At 57.6% G+C, this 18,050-nt stretch overlaps 3 protein-coding genes and 1 long non-coding RNA gene across 12 annotated transcripts; 2 read left to right on the top strand and 2 right to left on the bottom strand.

Annotated features, from left to right (window-relative positions):
• Window positions 1–4: 4 nt before the first annotated feature.
• Window positions 5–9,331, bottom strand: GUK1 (guanylate kinase 1). 4 transcript variants are annotated; one of them, XM_015251611.3, is made up of 9 exons: window positions 9,174–9,229; window positions 3,700–3,782; window positions 3,180–3,293; window positions 2,956–2,997; window positions 2,234–2,330; window positions 901–1,039; window positions 736–820; window positions 467–552; window positions 5–329 (listed from the first exon to the last, which is right to left on the bottom strand). In XM_015251611.3, exons 2-9 carry the CDS (start codon window positions 3,719–3,721, stop codon window positions 294–296), a joined length of 621 nt encoding a protein of 206 aa, XP_015107097.2. In that variant the 5' UTR covers window positions 3,722–3,782; window positions 9,174–9,229; the 3' UTR covers window positions 5–293. The 4 variants fall into 4 exon arrangements, with proteins under 4 accessions (XP_015107097.2, XP_031527975.2, XP_072808528.1 ...); XM_031672115.2 differs by lacking the exon at window positions 3,700–3,782 and having other exon boundaries at window positions 9,174–9,331; XM_072952427.1 differs by lacking the exons at window positions 3,700–3,782; window positions 9,174–9,229 and adding an exon at window positions 3,896–4,308.
• Window positions 9,332–9,366: 35 nt separating this feature from the next.
• Window positions 9,367–13,359, top strand: MRPL55 (mitochondrial ribosomal protein L55). Of its 6 annotated transcripts, none has more exons than XM_015251614.3 (4): window positions 9,367–9,524; window positions 10,279–10,369; window positions 12,502–12,706; window positions 13,133–13,359. In XM_015251614.3, the coding sequence occupies exons 2-4, from the start codon at window positions 10,344–10,346 to the stop codon at window positions 13,283–13,285; spliced, it is 384 nt and encodes a 127-aa protein (XP_015107100.2). In that variant the 5' UTR covers window positions 9,367–9,524; window positions 10,279–10,343; the 3' UTR covers window positions 13,286–13,359. The 6 variants fall into 6 exon arrangements, with proteins under 6 accessions (XP_015107100.2, XP_006218820.2, XP_015107101.2 ...); XM_006218758.4 differs by having other exon boundaries at window positions 9,369–9,524; window positions 10,282–10,369; XM_015251615.3 differs by having other exon boundaries at window positions 9,383–9,630; window positions 10,282–10,369.
• Window positions 13,360–14,574: 1,215 nt separating this feature from the next.
• Window positions 14,575–15,085, bottom strand: LOC140689274 (uncharacterized). The gene is made up of 2 exons (XR_012064166.1): window positions 14,971–15,085; window positions 14,575–14,807 (listed from the first exon to the last, which is right to left on the bottom strand). It is a non-coding gene; the product is annotated as an uncharacterized lncRNA (long non-coding RNA).
• Window positions 15,086–15,125: 40 nt separating this feature from the next.
• Window positions 15,126–17,410, top strand: C3H1orf35 (chromosome 3 C1orf35 homolog). The gene is made up of 8 exons (XM_006218759.4): window positions 15,126–15,318; window positions 15,408–15,558; window positions 15,681–15,726; window positions 15,822–15,901; window positions 16,123–16,195; window positions 16,382–16,467; window positions 17,001–17,126; window positions 17,209–17,410. Exons 1-8 carry the CDS (start codon window positions 15,225–15,227, stop codon window positions 17,264–17,266), a joined length of 714 nt encoding a protein of 237 aa, XP_006218821.1. The 5' UTR covers window positions 15,126–15,224; the 3' UTR covers window positions 17,267–17,410.
• Window positions 17,411–18,050: the final 640 nt, after the last annotated feature.

Genomic DNA, 18,050 nt, shown 5'->3' with positions numbered 1-18,050 from the left:
CCAGGACACTCTAATCCAGCAGTTCTTTATTTGGATGTTGGCCCAGCGTCCATAGGAGGGAGGGTGGTGATGGAGCGGGGCAGGGCAGGGAGGGAGCCTAGAAATGGGCATGGGGGGTAGGGGTGAGAGAGAAGGTCCCCCTGCTGCAGTGGAGGGGTGAGGGAAGAAGAGCAGCACCCTGACCCCTGGGTGGCAGCTGAGGTGAGCAGAGCCACTGCTGGGAGACCCTGACCCGCTGAGGGTGGGTGTCAGGCCCTAGGCCCCCACTGGGAGGATGTAGCCGGTGGGCCTTCTCAGGGGTGACCAGCTGCTTGAGCCTTCTTTATTTCCTGTGGGGGAGAGAAGAAGTGGGGCTAGGGAGAGGAAGAGGGTCTCGCCTGGCCTGGGGCCACCATATCACCTGTCCCAGCCTGCTTTCCCCATTTGCCAGACAGAGGTCTGAGGCCCCAGCCCCACCCCAGCCCACCTCGGAGAGCGCCTCCTTCAGGGCCCAGTAGGCCTTGTCCAGATTGTCGTTGACGATGATCAGGTCAAACAGGCCGGGCTCCTTGCCTGGGGGTGGGGGCAGGGTCAGCGGAAGCTCTGGTGACAGAGGAAGGGTCTGGGGACTCTTCATGGGGACCACAGTGCTGGGTGCTGGCTCCAGTCCTCCTCTGCCCCTTAGTGGGTGGGACTGGCCTACTGTGGGGCCTGGGGAGAGAGCAGGGGACACCAGTGGTAGGCGCCCACACTCACTGCTCTCCATGTCAGCCCGGGCGGCAGCTAGGCGCTTGGCCAGGCTCTCCTCTGTCTCTGTGTTCCGCTGCCGCAGCCGCTGCTCCTGAGATGAAGCACAAAGGTCAGGAGGTCAAAGCTTCTGGGGCCGCCTCACCCCCCTCCCCCTCCTTTCTCGGCCCTCACCAGGACATCCAGTGAGGGTGGCTGCACACAGATGTAGATTGGCTGCAGATCAGTCTTCTTAATGTTGCGCACGCCCTGCAGATCCACGTCCAGCACGCAGATGCGGTTCATGGCCTGCACGGCCCGCACGGCCGCTTTGCTGGGGGATGAGGGGGTGCTGCTCAGCTGGGGCCTCCCTGGGCTCCAGTAGCCCCTACAGCCTCAAAGAGCCTCAGTGGGACCATCACTGTCCATCTTCTGCTCTGAGCCTGTCTGCCCAGCCTAACCCTGGCATCTGCTCACCTTTCTGGAGGCACTCCCTGAGCAACCCTTGCACATGGGGGCCCTCTGCTGGTCCAGGAGTGGGAGTAGGTAGCCCTGCAGACCCTGGCCCAGGGCCTCTCCTCCTGGCACCTGCCCCCAGGCCACATCACTCTATCACCTCTATCAGTCCAACCCACCAATCATGCCCCTAGAAGACAATACCCTCTGGATCCTGACCTCAGGGACAAGGATGGCCACCTCTCTCATGTCCTGCAGACTGGAGCCCTGCTCAGGCAGGGATGCCTTGGCCCAGGGCCCCGAGAGCACTACTCGACGCCCCGTTGGGCTTCCTCATCCCCCGGCCGTCCTTTGTAGGCCTTGGCCCCTCACCCTAAAGGTCACCATGTACCACAGGCTCTCCACTGGGGGAACCACCTCTCAGCGGGCACTGAGTGTCCCAACAGTGGCCAAACAACCCCACTCTGGGACCGACCATTCCTTCCATCTGCACCTGGGGGCAGAGCACGATGGGTCTTGTGGGGTCCCTGCCTCACCCAGCCAGGTGGCTCAAGGACAGGCTGTGCACAAAGGCATGTCTGGGCCTGCCTGCCTGTGTCAAGACACTGCTCCCAAGCCTCACAAGCTGTATGGGGAGAGCCACCATGGACCCTGCTCTGGTTGAGGAGGGGGGCAGCTTCTGTTGCCCCAGGGACCCTCCCAGGCTGCCCCACTGGTTGGAGGGGAGGGGGCCAGAGTGAAACCTGCAGACCTGTGAGACCCAGGTTCCCTGAGTCCTCACTACATATCAGTCCCTTGAGCGGCCCATGGTTCCCACAGCAGGCCAGGTAGGGCTGGGCCAGGAGGGAGTGGCCTGAAGAGCCCTGACTGCTGCCTCATCTTGACCCTTGGGGGTTAGGTCCCTTGCCCCAACTGCCCAGATAGATAGCCCGTAGAGAAAACCCCAACCAGGGGCCCAGCCAAGGGTAGACCCGCTGCCTAGGGGGGCCACAAAGAGAAACCCCCTGCTTGGGCCACCCATTCCAGGTCCTTGAGAGAATCGGATGAAGGGAGGGCCCCAAGCATGGCCCACCTGGTCCCATACAAGTTCCCTGAAAACTCAGCATGCTCGATGAAGTCTCCAGCAGCAATGTCCCGCTGCATCACCTCCCTGGTCACAAAGTAGTAATCTGCAAAGGAGGAGGAGCTGTCCATATGACCACAGCCAGGTTACCAGCTTCTTCCCTTCTGGGCCTGTCTATCCCTGTCTGTTCATCCACAATGAAGGCTGCTCAGGCCACAGGGGCAGGGAGATGTCTGGGGGGGAGACAGATGGGCAGGGGCCACTTTTCACACTGTCCCCACTGAGGAGGGCCTGGAGACCACTGGCGACTGCAGGGGAGTTTCGGAGGGGGAGACTGGAGACTGCCAGCTTCAGCAGGGGAGGCTGGGGTGGACTTCCATGCTATGTGTCAGGTAGGCATAGAAGCCCTACTAAAACTATAGAAAATGCTCACGATGCCAGAGAGCCCTATATGGTGCATGGCTATGATCTCAACCACACAGCATGGGCAGCACACACTGAGGAAAGGGGCCCCTCAGCTGCCTCGTGCTGGGATCAGGGCCCCCACCCAGCCTCTCATGTGGACATTGGGCACCAGCATGCACCTTGATGCCTGGTTCCTAATTATGCCCACCCCGCCCGGAAGAGGGACCCACACAGCAGATGGGGATAGGGAGGCCTCATGCATCACGACAGGTGGAGGGCTGCTCCAGCCCTGTGCTGGAGCGCTGAGGCCGGCTGGCTGAGCTCACCTTTGCCGTTCTCCTCTCCTGGCCTCGGGTTCCTCGTGGTGTCTGGGAACAAATACCTGTGACTGACCTGGACACCTGGAGCCCCATGCATCCCATCCCCCGGGCCTTCCCACAGGGCCTGGCTCCACCCTTCTGGGGGCGTGGGGGGGGCTCCAGGGCATGTCAGCAGGGGTCCCTGCCCCCAGCATCCTTGAGACCCTCCCCCACCTCCCCTGGGGCCTCACGAGACACGCTGAAGCCGAAGATGCTGCCATGCTCCTGCAGCAGTCTCTTCAGTAGGGTGCTCTTCCCAGCCCCCGAGGGTCCGCTCAGGACAACAGGCCTTGGTCCTGACATCCCTATAGGTGACGGGGGACAAATAATGAGCAGGGCCTGAGGGACCTGCTTCCTATGGAAGTGGGTGAGGTGGCTGCAGTGCCCCCATCTCTGCCCCAAGTTAATTCACCCCAGGAATTGGGCAGAGCTGTGGGCAGTCACTCAGAGCCGTGCTCAGGCTCCAGCCGTGCCTTCCTTTGGGGCGGGCTACCTGGTAACACATGCACTCACCACGAGCATGCGGCCGCCCCAGCCGTCCCCTCCTACTTTGGCTCCTGGGAGGGGCATGTCTGGGTCCCCATTCCTGCATCTCCTGGCACCAAGCCCCAGAGGTGCCCTTGGTCAAGGTCAGTAGAACCCAAGCCCTGTTCTGGGAACTTCCATTGAAAAGTGAGGGGCTGACTTCGAGGGACCAGGTTCCTGACCTACCTCTCTGATACTTGAGTCTCATGAAGCCAGTAAGGAGAGCAGTGGGGGCCACCCTCCCAGCTCACAGCACAGGGCTCATACACCTGCCACAAGTGAGAACACTGAGGGTAGGAAGAGTTGGGGAGCTCTGGGGGGCATCAGCTTAGCCAGCTCTGTGCTCGTTAGACCACCCCAACACCCTTCACACAGGACCTACCTTCTGGGTGGGGTACAGCCTCTGTACTCAGCCTGGGGCTGCTCTGGATGAGCTGGCTGGAGACTGGTAATCCCTGCCTGTGCCTCACCCTCTGAGCACTAAATCCCTGCCAGCGCAGCCAGCACCACCTGCCCAGCACAGAGGGAAAGGGCTGCTCCTCACCCCAGAGAAGCACACCTCCCCACCCAGCCACGTGAGCAAAACGCGCTGAGGAAGGTCAGGTGCTTCGGGAGCCTCAGAAGATGGGAATTGAGGTGGACACTGAGCAGGGGAGCTGGGAGGTATGCAGAAGGAGATTCCGGGAGGGCATGTGGTGAGCTGGCCTGGCCCTGCAGGGCTGTGTCCTCGGGCTGCCTGGTAAGGTGTGGAAGTCCCCAAGGAGCAGTCGGTGGCCAGCAGACCAGCAGTGAGGCCTAGGAGGGACAGACCACTCTGCTGAGGGACACCCAGCCTGGGCAGCTTTCCAGCAGGGCCCCAGGTGGGCACTGCTTTCTTAATCCACAATGTAGGCCAACCTGGGTAATCTGGCTAAAGCACCGCTATTCTGGGACCATCATGCCATATGCAAATGCCTACAGAAGAATGTGGGAAACATGCTGCACTTCTGAACAGAGATAACAGAAAGAGACCCAGAAGAATTCATCCATACTCTGCCATCTCTAAGTGACCAATTCTTAGCTCCTTTGCCTCTTGAAGTTTCCTACTACAACAGTACATCATTTTCATTGAGTAACAGTCAGTCCCACTAGACACCAAGCTCTTTTCTGGTGTCCGAACTTTCCTACCCAGACACGTGTGCCACCACACACATGCCCACACGTGTGTGCGTCCGACTCCAAGCCCACTGCTGGTGCCTGCCCAGCAGAGCGCAGCCCCCTCCCTCCCCTAAGGCCTGGTGCACGAAGAGGTCTCACCTCTCCCTTGCTGTTGCCCTTTGCAAAGTCCCTTCCTTTGCAGAATGGATGTCCCATGGGCAGCCCAGCCCACTCCCTTGGGTCTGCCCTGACTTTCTAGATGCTGAGCGACCAAGGATGGGGAGAGCTGTGGGGAGGGGGCGTAGAGGGGCACAGGAGGGCAGAGGAGAGGCTGGGGGCCACCAAGTACCTGAACAAGGATGCTGCTCCTAGAGGGGCCCTGGAAAGAGAAAGGCTGTGAAGGCTGTGATCTGCCTACCACATTACCTGGCCTCTGGACTGTGCTGGGTTACCACTGTATACATGTCCCTCCCCACCTTGCATGCAGGGCAGCTATGGTCGTTCAGCCACTTAGGTCTGCCTAAGACCAGGCAGCATGTCAGTGCCACAAGAACGTGAGTTTCTCCAGGGCAGGGGCATGCAACACCAAGTGGACACATGGCAATGCTCAGAGAGAAGGGCCAGAAAGCCTACCTGGGCCTCACTTACAGCAACAAATCCTCAGCCCAGGGGATGCAGCTGGCACCTTCTGGACCCAACTTGGGGCAACCACCTCTAGGGAGGGGAGGACCCATCCTGCCTATGAAGAAGCCCCTCAGGAACGTTCTGCTCTTTTGCCACGTGCCCAACTTGGGCAGGTGCCCCACCCTCACATCCCACACCCCCATGGGCACCCTGAAGCTCCTCACTGTAAACTTGCCAGCAAGACCAAGAGGCTGCATGGTGTCGATCTGCCCTGTACTTCCAGGCTGGCACACAGGCCACTAAATGCTTCCCTAGCAGTTCCTGCCCTCTTCTCCGTGCCCACAGTCATGACCAGATGTTACAGTCATAAGCTCTAACAACTAGACACTGCAAAACTACACAAGGAAGTCCCAGGGCCTGACACCCTCATGGGGCATGCTGAGCACAAGTCTTACTCGTCATCTCACCTCAAAACACTGGTTTCCACCTGGCTCTCTACACCGTATCAGGAACCCTGAGCATCTGGGTCAGAAGGCTGGTCATGCTCCAGCCCCCACACAGGCAGTGTGGGACAGGAGAACCACCCTGGCCTAGGTCCCAGGTGTTCTGTGTGTGGCACATGTCCTGGCCCAGTGACCTTAAGAAGCCACTTAACCTTCAAGAACCTGGCTTGATGTGGGACAGCAACAAAGCAGCCAGTGATTTCCTTCTCACATCCTCTTCCCACAGTGGGGTGAGGACGGTGCCTTCCCTGAGAGGAAGCTTGGCCCTCAGAAGTGCTGGCTAGAAGCCACACTGTGGAAGACTTGGGCATGTCACGGCACTACACAGCTGCATCTGGGTCTCTTTCCATCGAGGAGAAGAAGCAGGATTCAGTTCTACACGAGATCTTCACTCAAGTCCCACTGGAAGGCAGAGGGAGCAGGAGAGAGAAAGGGCTCTAGGGCAAACACACCATGCAGCAGGAAGAAGCCCAGGCCTTTCTGGGTGGGGCAGGATTCACTCTCACGGAGGGGAAACCACAGCCAGGCACACCCAGGGTCAGCCAGGAACCAGCACACACAGGATCAGAGAGGGACCCAGAGGAAGCCGAGGCTTAGCACATACACAGTCAGGGAGGGACCAGGGGAAACAGAGGCCTAGTACATGGGTTCAGTCAGGGACCAGAGCCCAACTTCAGGGCACCTGCCCCCACACCAGTGCTCCAGCAGTTCACCCTTTGTGTAGAGTCCACAGACATCTGGCAGATTCCTGTTCCAAGGCCCATGCAATGCCACCAGAACTGGTCACAGCCCCCTACTGGAGTCATGTAGCCCTACCCTTTCCCGATCTTCACTTTCCCTATTATCTCAACATCAACCAATGAGAGACTTGTGCACAAGCCGATCACATGCCTTGTGACCCTCTGGCACCTGATGTAATCCGCCATAATAAAAGACCTCAGTGGCTTGCAGAGCTCACACAGGCATCTCTTGTCTGGTGGCTCACTGTTGTCTATGGAAGCGCACCTATTAAATGCCTTTTCTATTTTCATCCTGTCTTTGGTAAATTCTTTCACTGCCTGTGCGTCAGCCCGCCAAACCCCACAACATTCAGTGCTTTCCCTTTCCTCCTGGAGGACTGTGGTCACCTCCTTCCCCTCACAACCACATCATAAAACCCTCTTCCTTCCTGCGCTTCCTCAAATCCTCTGAATGTGTTTCTTGGGCTATGCTAAACGTGATGCAAAAGATGTAGATTAACAGTTCAGGTGTTTTTTTTTTAAAAAGCTTGGGTATGGATGAGGAAAAATGTACTTCTGAACTCCCAGAATCTGCTACTCAAAGAAACCGTTGATCTTAAAGGTCAATGACTGGGTCAACGTGTTCCTAGAATCTAAAGGAAAGCCTGGGCAAACTGCACTTATCAGAGGTGTGGCACCAACCTGGATCGTGAGTGGCCTGGTGTGTGCTGGCAAGTGTGTGCAGTTATTACAAGAAGAGGGGAGAGCTGGGGCTCTTGAGGCAGGAAATTTCCGTCAATGATAAGACAGGAAGCCACACCCACCCCAGATCCCTCCTGGTGGTGAAGGTGAAGGTTTTCCTGGGTCCTTCACCAGTTGTGGTCTGGGAGATCTAAGAGTGAAAGAAAAGCCCAGAGAAGCCCACATTCATGTTGTGTGACACAACAGGGCAGCCAGTCAGTGAGCCAGTGACATAGTGACATGGGTTGGTGAAAGAATTTACAGAGATATAAAGTATAAAAACAGAAAGGAGTTTATTAGGGTTCACTGTCACAGGCAACAGACGGCCACACAGGTGAGGAGTGCCTGCATGAGCGCCGAGGGCTGGTTGCTGGTCTTTTATAAGGTTGGTCCTGATCAGCTTGTGCACAAGTCTTTGGTTGTAGGTGAGGTAAGAGGTTTAGGGTCCGTGAAGGGTGGTGGGGTTTGACACTGATAAGGTGGGCATTACTTGGGGCTATTGGTTTGTTAGGGAAAACACGCCCAGGAAAGAATGTGCTTTATCTGAGAGCCCAGAAATGGGGGTCGTTGGACTTTGAAGGCTATCAATTAGCCCAACAGTTCGGACAGGTGTGTTGCCAAGGCGTGCTCACAGGGGACTCATTCAAGGCTGACCATGAGAAGCACATCCTGGCCCTGTGGGACCCATCCTACACTGGCCAACCATCACCTCAGCTTCCACCCCACCCCCAATCAGAAGGCAGTGATAACGGGTGAGGGGGCACACCTCACTGTCCCTCCCCAAACCAGCACCTGGGTGAAGGAGGCTCACTCCCTCTCACTGCTCCCAAAAGCATGTCTAAGAACAGTAGATGGGCAGCTCCAGCAACCTAGGCTTGAGGTCTCTTATCCTGAGGGAAGGGGAACCACAACTACCATGCCCACCAGTCAGGAAGGCCTGCCACTAATAACCAGCTCCTGCGTGGAGCACCCACACCTGCAACATCCAGCAGCGCTGAGCTGTGGGGCAGGCCAGGAATCTGCAGCAGTCCCCCGGGGACATTCTAGCTGGGAGTCCTTGGAGAAGTCAGCTCCACCCACCTAAGGCCCCCTGGGTTTGCAAAATGTGGTGGGAACCGAACACAGCACCAGAGCTGGACCACCAAGAGGCTTCTCCAACTGTTATCTCTGCTGCTCCCCTTGAGCTCACAGTAGACCACACATTTCTACAGGCCAGGGGAGCTGGTAGGGACTTCAGGGACTCTGCCATTCCAAGGGCCACCTAAAGGCCTCCAGAACCTTGATCTCCTGGGGTTTTCGGCTCTGCTGTGTGGTCCACCTCGGGGAGGGTGTCAGGCTGCTTCCCCTCTCTGTCCCTGAGCATCCTGCAGGGTCCACAATGGCATCCAGCATGAAGTCCTCAGGCTGCAGGGGTTTTACAAGCTGTCTGGAGCTTCCCGTGCCAGAAGAAATTCCTCCCACATTTGGAGGACTGACACAGGAGAAGCAGCGTTTAATTTGTCTAAGTAAAAACAATAACTGCCAAAGGCAATTCTAACACAGAGACACTCGGGATACATTTCAAAACGAAGGGCAACCCTTCAAATGGAGTCAATTTGCCTCCACGAAAAGACACACTACTCTATCCATGTCCACCCCGCTTTGCTCGCCCTGGGACGGAGCTCTGGGAACAACTGAGGGCCGCCGAGGGCAGTTTCGGTGGCTGGCGACGTGACCGAATGCACGAGCACAGCCCCACGAGTCCCTGAGGCAGGTGCACGACACCCGGCTCAGCACAGGTTCGGGCGGGGCCACACGCGCGAGCAGCGGCGGCCCCACCTCTCCGCCTCAGATTCAGCCTGCAAAATGCAAGCCCGGGGCCGGACGCCCCAGGAAGGCCCTCCCCGGGCCTGCGCGCGCCGGGACCTCCGCCCCTCTCTGAGGGGCTGCCACTCACCGTCCGAGGATACCCGGCCCAGGGCGGCTGCCGCCAGCCCGGCCAGCGGGCGCCGCAGCATGAGGGGCCGCCTCCACCGCCCGCGGGGACCTACGTCACAGCGCCGCGCCGCGCCGCGCCGGCCTCTCCCCGCCCCTCAGGAAGTACGTCAGCGCGGCGTCGGCCCTGCGTCTGCCAGAGGGCGTATAGGTCATCGCCGCACGACGCTGCGCCGGTGGATGACGTCACGGCGCCGCCGTAGGAAGACCGAAAGTTTAGTTGGCCGTGACCGTGTGCGGGGTCCTGGCTAGTACCGCACCCACTTGGCCGGAAGCAGCTCGGCTGCTGGTCCTGGAGGCCGCTCCGAAGGCAGTAAGGGTGGCAAACTGGTGCTGGAAAGGAGCTGCGTCGCACGGGCATGGAGGGCTTCCCCCCAAGGGAGGGTCCGGGCCCAGCGGCAAACCGCAGGCCCTCGAGGGTGAGAGGATGGGCAGGCATCAGCTTTCGAGGTATATAGCATTTCGGTTTCCTGCCGAGTCACCTGCTAAGACGGAGGAAGGCCCTCAGATGCCCTGCCCTGACAGGGGACAGCAAGGCAAACTTGCCGGTCGCGGCTGGGAGGGCTCTTTAATGACCGGGATCTCAAGTATTAGGTATTTGAAACAACTGGTTTGTCACCGCGGAAAACAGCACAGACGCTTTCCTGGGAGTCAGGGGTTAGTAAGCAAGCACCAGCTCCCCTTTCGTAATCCTTATTTTGCTGGATTTTGTGAGAGTGAAATGACCTTGGAAAACAAAGTATGAGCCAGGCTTCACTTTTTACATTGTACTCCATCTTCAGAGTGATTTTCCTGACTCTGCAACCCACGAGAGCGGGCCCGGGTCCTGCTTCAGACTTACTGAGGCAGAGTCTTCGGGAGTAGGACAGGGGCATCTGCGGGTCAGAAATCTTCCACAGGTGATGCTAATGCCAAGTCAGGGCTGAAGCCCTGATAGGTTATTGGGAGAGACTGGCACTGAACTGGTAATGTCTCTTGGAGACGGCTTTGTTCTGTCTGGGATTTGGTGAGGTTCAATGAGGTGGAGAAGCCTGCCTTTTAAAAAGATCTTTTATTTCTTTGCCCAGCAGGTTCCACACTGGACTATTGACTGACTCTGGGCCGTCACGAGCTGCAGGGGTTCTCAGGAGGGATGGCGGTCACGGGCAGCTTGCTGGGGTAAGCGTGGACTTCCAGGCCTCTTGGGACTGCTGTAATGGGGCCACCCAGAGAATGCTCACTCAAGAGCCTTAGGCTGTGCTGCCTCAGGAGAGCCTCCAGAGGCAGTGTATCTGGAGAATACACACAAGTACATATGTGTGAACACCTCAACAGTGTTGAGAGAAAAACAGAAGTGACTTGTGAGTACGTAGCACCAAACAGATGTGATGGTGGTCACTGTCCTATTCAGAGCCTGCAGCCCAGCTAGGCTCTGGGTCCTGGAGAATACCATGGCTTTCCTGCTCTTCCCACCAGAACTGCCTCCCCATCTACCTGTTCCTCCCACCCCTTGTGGGAGGAGAGAAAGAATGCAAGTTTTGAACTGTTTGTGCAGAATCTAGGGAGAGGGATGTGGCATCTGAAGCTGTAGGTTAGTATGAAGATGGGGAGGGGACTCTGCAGTGTTCCCTGGAGGGCCCTGGTGCTGGGAAGGGTTCACGGTGGAATTGTAACTGCTGTTACGGTGGGAGAACATCCACTCTTTTCCCCTCTTCCAGAAGTCTCCTGAGTCACCAACATCAGGTTCTCTGGAGTGGCTGCGCCCTGGGCTGCCTCGTGCTGCTTAGGTGCAGGCCCTGCCCAACTGACTGCAGGTTCCTTTGGTGCTGGAGCTCATCCACCATCTCATTTCTCCGGTCATGCACTTGTAAAGGCAGGGACTGGATTCATGTTGCCAAAATTTACTGAGCACTCAACCAGGGTCTGGGACTTCATAGCAAATAAGATGCAGTTCTTACTCCAGGCCATCAGACTAGTGAAGGAGATGGGCCCTCAGCCTGAGGTGTCAGCTGGGAAGTGCAGGGGGGTTGTGGGAACCACAACCAAAGCAGGGGCTGCTGTACTGTGGCTGTGCATGGCATGTGTGCTGGTGCTGGCTGCTTTGTGGAGAGAGAAGTCCTGAAAGTTTGGCTGGAACTACTGAAGTGATGTGAATGTTGGGGTTTTTGAACTACTGCCCGCAGAGCAGGGAAACCTAATTGGAATTGTTATGGGGACCAGATGGGAGTCTGCTGGTGTGGTCTGGGTTGATGTGACTGCCGGTGCAGTGAGGGAGCTGGGAAAAGGCACATGGCAAGTATCAGGATGCCTGTCCACCACAAGTGTTCCAAAGAACGCTGGGAGAATGAGGCCACTTCTGGAGTACCTGACAATTCCAGGACATTCTGGCACTCATTTAGACATTCTTCCTCGAATCTGTGGGGAAACAGATGGACTGAGGCACAGCCTGTGGGGTCTGAATTCAAGTTTGCATGAAAGCCAGGCTGGAAGGGATTTCTGGGGGTCACGGGGCAAGGCTGGGATAGGGAAATCAAGCAAATGAGACAAATGTTGGGTCATGTGGCTGGGTAGAGCAGGTCAGAACAGGGGCTGGCCCTTTCCTATCACCTTGAGTCATGTGCTCTGCTGTGTGCATTCAGAAGCCAAGTGGACCAGGTGTCTGTCTGCTTGGGCTGCTCTTGCAGAACACCAAACCAGGCAGCTTATTTCTCACAGTTCTAAAGGCTAAAAGTCTGAGATTCGGTGCCAGCAGGGTTCTGGTGAAGTCTCTCTTCCTGGTTCACATATGGCTGCCTTTTCGTTGTGTCTTCATATGGAGGAGAGAGTTAGCTCTCTGGTCTCTTCCTCTTATAAGGGCACCAATCCTACTTTGGGCACCTCGCTCTCATGACCTCATCTAACCCTAATCACCACCCAAAGGTCCCACCTCCTGACATCATCTCACTGGGGGTTAAGGCTTCATATGAGTGAGGCCGGGGTTGTGGGGAGGGGAGAGGTGGACACAAATGTCCACAGCAGCAGGTTTGCATTCTCCTGGAAGTCAGCTTTCCTCTCAGTGCTGTAGTCCAGTACCATAGCTGTGGGGCCAAGCCTCACCAGAGAGACCTGCCAGGATCCTGGCTGCAGACTCTGTCCTCACGCATCTCAGAGCCTTGTGGCCTCACCTCTGCAGCCTCTTCCTGGATGTCGAGTGGAGCTGCTCTGACCCCATCCTGCCCTGATGTGGGTTGCTGTGGGCCCCCATAGGAGCTGGGCCACATGAATGCTGTGGTCCCAGCACCAGCCACTGACCAGAGCTTGTATGTCTGCAGCCTGCTGTGGCAGCGTGTGGTGACAGGGGCCACCCTCGAGAGCCGCCGCTGTCTCTGTGTGTCCTCCTGGTGGGCTGACTGCAACAGAGCCTCACTCACTCGTGTACACCGGCAGACCTACGCACGCCTCTACCCTGTGCTCCTGGTCAAGCAGGATGGCTCCACCATCCACATCCGCTACCGGGAGCCAAGACGGATGCTCACAGTAAGTTTCTTTCCAGCACTCCCTGGGGTGCAGGTCTCAGTGGACCTAGTCTGTAGAAACTGCTCCTCCAGGGGCTTGTGGGTTCAGAACCTACTGAAACTGGACAGGGGAGGGAGGGCAAGTCATGGACCAGAATTGTTTGAGGAGGAGAAGGAGGGTGACCTGGAGCTTACTCCACTCACCAAGGTAAGAAAGCAGCAATGAGGTATGTATTTGAAAAAGATCAAGTCTTGGGAAAACAAGTAGGAAAAGATTTTTTTCATTTTCCTTTTTTTTAAGGAATAAAAGCGTTGAAGGGAGAGAAAACCCAACAGAACACACAAAACCTAAACTGTGTGGTAGAGAACAGCAAGGTGAAGTGGCGACCCAGGAGAACGTCCTGGTCCCCTCTGCCTGAGCCGTGTACACACACCTTCCTCTCTGCAGATGCCTGTGGACCTGGACTCTCTGTCTCCAGAGGAGAGGCGTGCACGGTTCCGGAAACGAGAGGCCCAGCTCAGAGAGGAGAAGGAGGAGGAGCCAGAGCTCAGTGACGACTTTGATGTGGAGCAGTACAAGAAGTTTTGGACCAAAAAGTGATGGTGCCTGGTAGCTGCTCTGGCCTGTGGAGGGAGAAGAATCGTGTGTCTTTAAATCATGTGCTTATGAAGTCATCTCTGCCTTGTCTTCCCTTTTCATGTGCCCCAGCCCAGAGGGTTTCTCTGCAACTGAGCTGACTAAAGGGCTTAGAATTGGGTCAAGTTGTAGTTTTAGGATGAGGCCCAAAGGGCATGTGAGTTGTCAACATTATCAAGGTCATGGGTGCGCCTCCTGCTGCAGGGAAGCCTTGCCACTGCTGAGCCTGTCCCTCTGGGTCCTGGAGCCTCCTTGATCTTAGTGTTGTCTTCAGCCTCAGGGATACCAGGGACTCTCCTGGGGGAGCACAGTGGCCACCAAGAGCAGGGGGAGGAATAGGGTGTCTAGGATCCAAGGATATCTGCACCCAGCCTGCACTGGTCTGCCCTGCCCCTTCCTAGGGCTCCCTCAGCCCTACCTGGCATTCAGCAGGCCAAGAGGAGTGGCCAGCCTCCTTTGTTAACTCCACTAGGTTCTGTAGTGCATTCAAGTTACAGTCTGCTAGGCCTTTTGGTCAACTGCTGCCTTTCTGCTCCAGGGGTTGGTTTCAGGACAATTCCCAACCTTTTTTAAGTGCAGCTGACCTGGCCCAGGCCTGGGGCTGCATCTTGTTAGATCCTGGGGTTCCATCAAAGGACCCTGGCTGTCATGCTCTCTCTCATAAACCTGAGTCATAGAGCACTGCCATATAATTGATACGGAGAAGGTGCTCTGGGCATCACCTGGAGGGCAGGAGCCAGCAGCCTGTGGGAGAGGAACCCTGCATCTGTTCCGGGGAAGGATGCTGGACTGAGCACTCACCTTTGGACTCCTCTTTAGCAGGGCCCCCTCCCCGCCCCCTTCTGGTCTGCTCACCACACCAGCACTGTGCAGGTACACAGGGACGTCCACCACGCCTGGGCCTCTGCACTCTAGGCCCTACCAGCCTCCTTGCGTGCTCAAGCGCGCCCCCTAGCGGTGGCAAGTGAGAGTGCCCCAGAAAGCCGGTTCAGAAGAGAGCCAGGTGAAGGGCCTCTGTTCATTTCCCTCCTTGGCAGTCCATCAGGTGAACTCACTGAGCAACCTACAGGAGGGCAGTGTCCGGTACAAAGGGCATACAAATGACATACATGACACCTTTTGTAAATCCCTCAGAAAACACTTGTTCACCCTAAGGTTTCAATTCAGCGGGGGTTGGCCAATGGCTGCACCCTGCTCACGAGAAGTGTTGCCACCGAGTCTAGTCGTCCGCCGTAGTGATAAACGGAACACACTTGCCCAGTAAGCAGCTCACTTTACTTTGTATACTGAACCATCAGCTGACAGCAGCAGAGGAGCTCTGCCAACCCGAGATGACCGAGGCGTTCTCTGCTCTGCCTGGGGAACATGTGCGATGAGGTGTGCTTGCGTGCTCCTTTAGGAACTGGACACAGCCGGTATCCCCTAGGGTGGCAGCTGAACGGTACAAACGCGTCTTGACCTTGAATGCTCTCTCCAGGGCAGTCCGCTACCGGATAGAAAGAAACCTGGAGCAGCTATAGTCGGAATCCTTAGGCCAGGTTTGCAGACACCGTTTCCCCAGTGCCCTCCCCTCTTCCAGCACAGCCCCAGGAACGCGGCACACACTGGGAAAGGTGACTTTGGGGCATCACCCACACAATGTGACTTACAATAACGGCTGTCGTGCTAATGGGGCGCTTGAGTCCAGCCGCCTAACCCTTGTCTGTGCCACTGCGTGTACCCGGCTAGTGTGCAGGCGCTGAAGGACGGAACCGGGTAGGGCGCAAGCGCGCGAGGAACAGTGCGCAGGCGCGCGGGGGGGGTGGCGCGGGCGTGACGTCACTGCTCGCGACGCGGGAGTAGGAGCGGGGACCGGTGGGGCCTGGGTACTGGGAATCCCGGGGATAGAGGGCAGCCCGGTACCATGTTCGGCTCCAGCCGGGGCGGCGTGCGCGGCGGGCAGGACCAGTTCAGCTGGGAGGATGTGAAGACTGACAAACAGAGGGAGAACTACCTGGGTGAGCGGGGCACGGGGACTGGGGGCTCGCGGGCTACGGTGCGCCAGCCCTTGGGCCGTGCCGAGAACTCAGCGCTCCGTTCCCCGCAGGAAACTCGCTCATGGCCCCGGTGGGCCGCTGGCAGAAAGGCCGTGACCTCACCTGGTATGCCAAGGGCCGGGCGCACGGAGCGGGGCTGAGCCGGGAGCAGGAGCTGGCGGCAGTGAGGCAGGCGGAGCAGGAGGCGCTCATGGCAGCGCTGTGAGTGCGCCTCGGGGTTTGGGGGATGGGGGCGCGCCGGGGAGGTCGGGGACCGGGGGTGGTGGGGGCGGGGGCCGAGGCGAGGCCCGCCGCTCCCTGAAGCTCGCGCGCGGCCCCCGCAGAGGCTACAAGAACGTAAGGAAGCAGCCCACAGGCCTGAGCAAGGAGGTGAGATGGATCCACCTGGAGGGCGGGAGCGGGTTGGGGCGGGGGCTGACCTCGCGCTGCGGCGAGCGCTTGCACTCCCTCCTCACCCCCCACAGGACTTTGTCGAGGTCTGTAAGCGGGAAGGCGGTGACCCTGAGAAGGGAGTAGACCGGCTCCTGGGCCTGGGGAGCTCCAGGTGCGGGGCCGGGGCCGGTCTTCCGGGGCTTCAGAAATCGCGAGGGTGCAGTTCCTTGGGTCTTCGCACCGTCAGCCGCCCAGGTGGTAACCGGCACGAATTTTCAACCGGGCGCACCACCTCTAGGGAGGCGAGAGTTGCGGGGATTTGGGGTGGGGGGGGCAGGCCTCGCCACGGGGGTGGGCTCTCACTGTAGGGTGGTTTCACCCGCATCCCCGCAGTGGCTCTGCAGGGCGAGTGGCGCTGTCCCGGGAAGACAAAGAGGCCGCTAAACTGGGGCTTTCGGTGTTCACGGTAATCCCCCCATTCTGGGATCCCATGGTGGGGGTGGAGGCAGTCTGAGTGCCTCTTCCTGTTGAGGGCCACGGGGCAGGCCGTCTCCCGTTGGGGGAACCTTCCCAGCTTTCTGACTGGTTCTTCCCTGTTGGCATGGGCATGCCGGGGTATCCCGCACGCCCCCAGAGTGGCCTCTCTCTCCAGCACCACCGCGTGGAGAGCAGTCGGCCAGGGGCGGCTTCCCTAGCTTCTGCCAAGAGGAAGCCTCGTTCAGAGGAGGTGGAGCCCAGGTAAGGGCTGGCTAAGGGCCCCTCACTCCACCCTGGGAGCACAGAACTCAGTTCTCTCTGCATGTTGGCTACTTCCCTCAGTCAGTGAGGTTCCCAGCTTCAGCTCCCTTTTTCTTCTGGGGAGCTTCTCATGGTCGTGAGCCCTGGGGCGGTCCTACAAGTGCCCGCTGACCCTCAGCTGGGTCAGGGGCCCTGGAGGATGTTCGGATATGGGCCACTTGCACGGGGGTGTCTAGGGGTCACATGAGGGGACCACCACTTTGCCCCATAGGTGCCAGGGGCATCCCAGTGGGAGGCCTGGAAGGGGCCATGAGATTGTCAGGTATTGCCCTGTAGACCTTTCTGCTACAGTTGGGTGTGTCTGTGCTGCCCACCATGGTAGCCACTGGCCACACATGGTACTGAGTAGTTTCCCTTAGTGACTTGAAGTTGAAATGGCTACATGTGGTCAGTAGCTACTGCTGTGGCCCCACCTGTGCTAGGCTCTCAAAGCCCCAGTGGCTATCGTCACTGTGTATCCATCCCCCTTGCAGCCCTGAAAGCCACAAGAAGAGCAGGAAAGAGAAGAAAAAGAAGAAGAGGCACAAGAAAGAGAAGAAGAAGAAAGAAAAGGAGCATGGGAGGGGACCAGATTCCTCACTGCCTTCTGCTTCCACTCAGTAGGTGCAGCTGCCTAGGGGTGGAGGGAGGAGTGCGAGGCAGGCAGAGGATCTCAAAGCAGGTGTCCCCTGGTCTCCCTAGGCATGACTCTGACTCCTCGCCTTGCTGCAAGAGGAAGCGCCGGCACGACAGCGACTGAAGCCAAGGGATCTGGAGGGCTGGCCTGTGGGGGTCATCCCAGGCCCCCAGAGGGGGTTAGCTGTGGCCAAGTACGGCTACTTCCTCTTTTCTTTGTATTGACTCACTCTTTGTACTTAAATAAACTTATTTTAAGTGGAAAGCATCTCATACTAAAGGGAAAGTTGCTGTCACATGTCACAGTAGAAAGTGATGTATGAAAATGTGGTGAATCTCTTGGGTCCCAGCAAGATTACCTGCAACTCCACTGGGAGGGGGCACTGTCCTTTTGGTGGTCAGCATCCTAGGGTCCCATGTGGCCCTGGCCCCTGCATCAACTTCAGGTGTACCAAGAACCCTAGGTCATGTGTGGCCTGCAGGGAGGGCAGTGGGACCAAAAGGTGCTCAGCTTCAAGTGGATGAGTATACTAAGAGGGGTGGCCTGCACTGGCCTGGGCACTTAGATCATTGGGAGGTGGACTTAAACTTATGGCTGGAGCCACCCATCTCTCCCCAGGCCACCAAGTGATCTAACCGCTGTCCCATACCTACCCCTTTTGCATGCTGTAAAGGCACTGGCTCCTTCCACTTGGCCTATCTCCAAGGCTGGAAGGCAAAGATACAACCATCCACAGAAAAAAATGAAAACTTAACCATTTTACAACCACACTGGAATAAAGACAAAACCCAGGCTGGATTCACTATTATGAGTTTTCTTGTTTTGCCTCTGATACTAAAAGAATTGAGAACTGAAGGCAATTCTGTCTTCAGAGCACCGGCACTGGTTTTCAACCTGTTAGAGGAGA

This window comes from Vicugna pacos, chromosome 3 (assembly GCF_048564905.1).
Source record: "Vicugna pacos chromosome 3, VicPac4, whole genome shotgun sequence".
Classification (NCBI taxonomy): Eukaryota; Metazoa; Chordata; class Mammalia; order Artiodactyla; family Camelidae; genus Vicugna; species Vicugna pacos.
The sequence above is the reverse complement of the archived record's forward strand: the minus strand, read 5'-3'. Positions and strand labels throughout refer to the sequence as shown.